The sequence below is a fragment of the Bison bison genome, unplaced genomic scaffold (assembly GCF_000754665.1).
Source record: "Bison bison bison isolate TAMUID 2011002044 unplaced genomic scaffold, Bison_UMD1.0 scf7180017864105, whole genome shotgun sequence".
NCBI lineage: Eukaryota > Metazoa > Chordata > Mammalia > Artiodactyla > Bovidae > Bison > Bison bison.
In genome coordinates, this window is record NW_011494677.1 from 10,942,049 (window position 1) to 10,948,702 (window position 6,654).

Genomic DNA, 6,654 nt, shown 5'->3' on the forward strand with positions numbered 1-6,654 from the left:
ATTGAAATACGTATAATATCATATATGAAACAAGTCGCCATTCCAGGTTTGATGCACAGTACTGGATGCTTGGGGCTGGTGCACTGGGATGACCCAGAGGGATGGTATGGGGAAGGAGGAGGGAGGAGGGTTCAGGATGGGGAACACATGTATACCTGTGGTGGATTCATTTCGATATTTGGCAAAACCAATACAATATTGTAAAGTTTAAAAATAAAATAAAATTTTAAAAAAGAAAATTATGACCAACCTAGATAGCATATTCAAAAGCAGAGACATTACTTTGCCAACAAAGGTCCATCTAGGCAAGGCTATAGTTTTTCCAGTGGTCACGTATGGATGTGAGAGTTGGACTGTGAAGAAAGCTGAGCGCCGAAGAATTGATGCTTTTGAACTGTGGTGTTGGAGAAGACTCTTGAGAGTCCCTTGGACTGCAAGGAGATCCAACCAGTCCATCTTAAAGGAGATCAGTCCTGGGTGTTTTTTGGAAGGACTGATGCTGAAGTTGAAACTCCAATACTTTGGCCACCTCATGCGAAGAACTGACTCATTGGAAAAGACCTTGATGCTGGGAGGGATTGGGGGCAGGAGGAGAAGGTGATGACCGAGGATGAGATGGCTGGATGGCATCACCGACTTGATGCACATGAGTTTGGGTGAACTCCAGGAGTTGGTGATGGACAGGAAGGCTTGGCGTGCTGTGGTTCATGGGGTCAGAAAGAGTTGGACATGACTGAACGACTGAACTGAACTGAAGGAGAAAATATTTTATTTTTTTCAGTCATTGCTAATTTTTTTCAGTCATTTCAGAATGTATTGGGTTTCCCCGGTGGCTTAGTGAGTAAGAACACTCCTGCAGAGTAGGAGATACAAGTTCAATCACTGAGTCAGAAAGATCCCCTGTAGAAGAAACTGGCGACCCAATCCAGTATTCTTGCCTGGGCAATCCCATGAACAGAGGAGCCTGGCAGGCTATGATCCATGGGTTTGCAAAAGAGTCAGACAAGACTTAGTGACTAAACAACAACAATGAATGTATTATATTTCTCCAAAGATAAAGTATAGTATGTACTATACTAAAGTATAGTATAGTATAGTATGTACTATACTTAAAGTATAGTATAGTATAGTATAGTATAGGATTTACCATCTGAGCTACCACTGCTTCCCTGTTGGCTCAGACGGTAAAGAGTCTGCCTGCAATGCAGGAAACCCAGGTTCAATCCCTGGGTCAGGAAGATATCTTGGAGGAGGGCATGGCAATCCACCCCAGTATTCTTGCCAGGAGAATCCCATGGACAGAAGAGCCTGGCGGGCTACAGTCCACAGGGACTCAAAGAGTGAGACATGACTGAGCAACTAACACTACACTACTATGTACAGTATACTGTTTTGGCTTTGGGCAATTTGGGCAATTCCTCAACATATTCATGTTATCAGGTATCCTTCAATATACATTTTTTCTTCTTCTTTGGTAACAGAATTTTTAGCAGACACCAGATTGCCCAGGATACAAACTCTATTTCTCAGTGCTTATTGCTAGATGTGGCCATACAGCTAAGTTCTAGAATATGAAATATTTGAAACAAAGAAATGTGCTCTTTCTGGGTCCTGCCTTTACCCAGGAGTGTGGTCATCCCAGTACACTTCCCTCTTCTTACTAATCGGGATATGGATAAATGCTCAAGGTGGTAGACCAGATGGATAAGAGGGTCTAAGGTTTAGAAAACATACCATTCCAGAATTACTTTTACCCAATTATTATGTCAGAGAAGGTGATGTCACTCCACTCCAGTACTCTTGCCTAGAAAATCTCATGGATGGAGGAGCCTGGTAGGCTGCAGTCCATGAGGTTGTTAAGAGTTGGACACGACTGAGCGACTTCACTTTCACTTTTCACTTTCATGCACTGGAGAAGGAAATGGCAACCCACTCCAGTGTTCTTGCCTGGAGAGTCCCAGGGATGGGGGAGCCTGTTGGGCTGCCATCTATGGGGTCACACAGAGTCGGACACGACTGAAGTGACTTACCTTACCTTACCGTAATTATTATGTATGTGTGAGAGAAAGATGTTGGTCAAGCCATGTTTATACTGATTTTCTGTGAAAGTAGTCAGATCGATAACATAAAGGATACTTTTGTTGCCTGTTGGAATGTGAGGTTTTTGTTCAAATGGAAAAATTGGATGTCAAAGCTCAAATCATTTTTATATTATCTTTTGTAGTTTACTCTGCTTGGTAACATGGACTATGTCTTATGCAAGCCAATAAAAATATTTTATATATTTATACAACTATTATGGCTATTCAAAAATTGGGGAACTATTTAAATAGTCTCTAGAGAAGACTAATTTCAGACTCTCTTTAATTAGTAAACCACCATCAAGAACAAATATACTGGCTTTTAAAAAAAAAGTCTAACCTCAAGTCTTTCCCTACATGTTTTCCATCTTCACATCCCATCTGGTTTGAAGAGACCACTTCTTAGACTGTCTTCCTCCCCCACATTTCTTTGGAACTTGTCTCTGAGAATTGCTCTTAACCAGCTGCCTTACCCCAAAGACCCACCCACAGCCTATAAGCGCTGGTCACATGCCACATGACCTTCTTGGCTCATGCACTGATGTCTGCTCATGATCTATTTGGTTTTCCTTTGATTTCAGTGGCTTTGATTTAATGATATATTTCACCATATTGAAGGGAATTATTAGCTTAAAAGGTCAATATTTATCTATATTTATTACAAATGTAGTCACTCCAACTGAGACTTCTAATAAGTATGTCTGGCTATCTTTGATGGCCAGAAATATCACTGGAAAACAAGAAAAAATACATCATGCTGAACAACAAATGCCTGCCAATATTTATAGGTTTGAAGGAATTTATGTCTAAATTACAATGATAACTCTAGAGTAGTATTTCAGTGCATTCTGAGAACGACTCTTAGAAGCTCTGTTTTTGTTTTTGTTTTCTTTCCAAGTCTTAAAACCTGATCTCCCTCCTGCAAAAAATTCATGTTCATAAACTCAATGACAGATTTGGTTCACTCATATGCCCATCAGATAATGAGCTGATTAAAGTTCTCTAACTAAAGTTTTATTAGCTTATTCTGCTTTACCTTTCTAAGCTCTAATCTCAAAGCTGTCACCATGCTTGAGAAATAGTTTAAAATATACAGACAACTTAGCAAACTGCTTTCACAATCAGGCCCCTAAGACCTTAGACATGAAAATATGGTCCATGTGTCTCTCCGGAGGCTTATCTGGAGATAAGTTTTAAACTAGCTACACTAGAATTGTGTAGTTGATTGAAACTTTTGTTGATATTCTGAAAAAGTCTGTATTTGCTTCCATGTCATAAAAGTAATAATAATCATAATAACTGTATAAATAAAGGGTCATCTTATGCCATGTAGAAAATGCTTCTAATAGTTAACTGAACCCACATCTCCTGAGTCTCTTGTATTGGCAGGTGGATTGTTTACTACTGAGCCACCTAGGAAGACAGTCTAATATTAGGATCTAATATTATTTTGTTTTTGTATCTGCTCATTGTATGCATTTTGCTCAGAATAGTACTACCTTTGAGTTCCCCTGGAGGCTCAGCTGATAAAGAATCCACCTGCCACGAAAGAGACCTGGGTTTGATCCCTGGATTGGGAAGATCCCCTGAAGAAGGGAACAGCTGCCCACTCCAGTATTCTGGTCTGGAGAATTCCATGGACCGTATAGTCCATGGAGTCTCAAAGAGTCAGACACAACACCTTTTATAAAAAATATATAGGCCAAAAATGGAAATGCCCTGCCTCTAACCTTTTACTTCTGTTATCTCAAAGTAAATGTTGTCAACAATTTTGTGCCTATTTATCTAGAATTTTGCATATTCTTATTTAGGTAGGCATTTAGAGAGGGTCATAACCCATATATATTTCTATCTATGTCTGTATCCACATATTTCATCTTATCAGACTGAGACACGCTACAAATATTGGCCTGCCACTGTCTTTTTCTACACACTCTATATCATGAGTACCGTTCAGTTAGAGAACATGATCTCAATCCATCTTTTTCATGGCTGCATACCATTCCAAACTACAGATTAAACAATCATTATACACTAAACAATGATTCAGATCAGATCAGTCGTTCAGTCATGTCCAATTCTTTGCGACCCTATGAATCGCAGCACGCCAGGCCTCCCTGTCCATCACCAACTCTCGGAGTTCACTCAGACTCACATTCATAGAATCAGTGATGCCATCCAGCCATCTCATCCTCTGTCGTCCCCTTCTCCTTCTGCCCCCAATCCCTCCCAGCATCAGAATCTTTTCCAATGAGTCAACTCTTCGCGTGAGGTGGCCAAAGTACTGGAGTTTCAGCCTTGGCATCATTCCTTCCAAAGAAATCCCAGGGCTGATCTCCTTCAGAATGGACTGGTTGGATCTCCTTGCAGTCCAAGGGACTCTCAAGAGTCTTCTCCAACACCACAGTTCAAAAGCATTAATTCTTCAGCACTCAGCCTTTTTCACAGTCCAACTCTCACATCCATACATGACCACAGGAAAAACCATAGCCTTGACTAGATGAACCTTTGTTGGCAAAGTAATGTCTCTGCTTTTGAATTTGATTATACATCCTTGATTGATGGAAATTTATGTTATGTCCTTTTTGTCAGTAACATACAATACAATGATGGACATATCTGTACATATATATTTATGCATTTGTTTTATTATTTCTCTTGGTAAAGTTCTAAAATGGCTAGTGGGCAACTTGAAGCTATTATAACATGCATTCAAAATCAAATCGAACAAAACTTCCTACACACTGATTCTAGAGGTATCTTCTCTTGTAACCATACTTTTCCAGAGTAATTTCCAAACCTCAAATTTTTAATTTAATCTGTTTATTACAGAGCACCCCAAATGAGTTGTAGAGTCAAAACAAACACTCCTCCAGACAATGTCATAATACTTTAGAATGATGAAATGCTTAAAATAGCACATTTAAGTTAGAACTTGTAAATGAGATATAATTATGGCTCTCGTAATGCAACCATGCTATAGTGACACATCCAAGAGCAAATTCCTTCTTGCATTCTTAGAATTGATATAAGTGTCCAAGTGGTGAGCATATGTTTCTGGAATGTTTAATGTTCCTGTCGGCAGTTGGGCAGGGTCTGTCATATTTTAGGGGAACTATGTCATAGGTCAGTTAATACTTTCTTATGTCATTATTGCATTCCCTCCAACAGATTTGATTGACTATATGGACATTTCTGAAAAAGCAACCTGAGCATTCCAATCATAACAACTTTATGCAGCATTAACATTCTAATACAATTTATGCAAGAAAGGAAGAGTTCGCCAGAAGCACAGAATGCTCTGTGGGCATGTATTAACAGTTTGTGCACATTGATCTTTGCTGTAAAGTTTTTACTTCACTTAAACTTACGACACGTTACTGATCTAGTTTGTTAGCAAAACGACGTTTATGGTTTATGGAAACCAGATTTCTTCACCAAAAGGGAGCTGGAGTTTTTGCTTCTCATTCTTGATAGCTCCAGTTGTGCAGAACTGAGAAGTTTAGTTTTGTCTTAGGAGAGTTGGAATTATGGACTCATATTGTATCAAGAAGGGCAAGGTTGCTGCCCTGAAATGTCCAATCTGCAGGGTTTTTTTAAATGTCAATGGCATGTTAGATTTACAGAAGAAATGGTACTCATATTTACATCAGGACTTTAGAGTACTACATTGTGGGAAGAATGCTGGGGAAATCCTGAAGGTATGACAAACTTTAGTCAAGAGTTCTCTAACCAAACCATGATTCATGCAGTTTGTCTCCAATCCTTGTGTCTCTCACTTGCACACTTCTCAAGGGATCAGGGTATCTACAGGATTAGTCAAAGGTGCCTCAGCATAAAATTTTATTTCAGTTATTGATCCTTTTGGTCAAAAGTTAACAGAAAGTTCATATAGCTATGGATAGCAAATGTGCCAGGGTATCATTTAAAATAGCATTAGCATATTTTGGGGGAAGGGGGTACTTTTGCCTTGGTATATGCAAAGGGCTCATTTAAAATATGTGACTTATACCACTTTTATTATAATAAAATATATTTTCTAAAGGGGAAAGAGAAACAAACTGAAATATATAATTTTAATTTAAAGATATCATGATATTCTTTCAGAAAATTAGAGATTGCCCTTCAGATCTATGAGCTATCTGGTAGCTATTTAATTCCAAAGAAAGTGAAATCAGTTCTGTCTTCAACACAATTCCAAAATAAAATGCTCAGGAACCATTATAAATATCACTAGTGAAATAGGTTATCCTGTTTTAATTTTTACATATTGTGATGATTTTCCCAAGATTCTCTTTAAGTCATACAGCTACACTATGGGGCAAAAGAAACAGCAACATATCTTTTTAACCCTAGCAAGAATAATAAATGATGGAAACAAGGATATTTACAAAATTCCAAAAGCCAGATAATTGGTGCATGCGTCTTACCTTTCTTTTACGAAGTCTGACTTGGTTATCTGTGGGTTCCTGGGTGGCCAGAGTCTCCTTGAAGTGTAAACACTGCATGCCATCTCCTGAGTTGAACTTTGGAAGACTTTTGTTTTGATGTTCTGAGAAACCACTCGTCTCCA

The 6,654-nt window shown here is 38.7% G+C and overlaps 1 protein-coding gene across 7 annotated transcripts in view; it reads right to left on the minus strand.

The window, feature by feature from the left end:
• Window positions 1-6,654, minus strand: part of DLC1 (DLC1 Rho GTPase activating protein) — a 445,122-nt gene that overhangs the window by 422,579 nt on the left and 15,889 nt on the right. For all 7 annotated transcript variants that reach the window (XR_825167.1, XR_825168.1, XM_010838831.1 and 4 more), the window contains exon 3: window positions 6,512-6,654. Coding sequence is in view for 5 of the 7 variants with exons in the window: in XM_010838831.1 (XP_010837133.1) it covers window positions 6,512-6,654 (143 nt within the window). In the remaining 2 variants the exon portion in view is untranslated. The remainder of the gene's footprint in view (window positions 1-6,511) is intronic.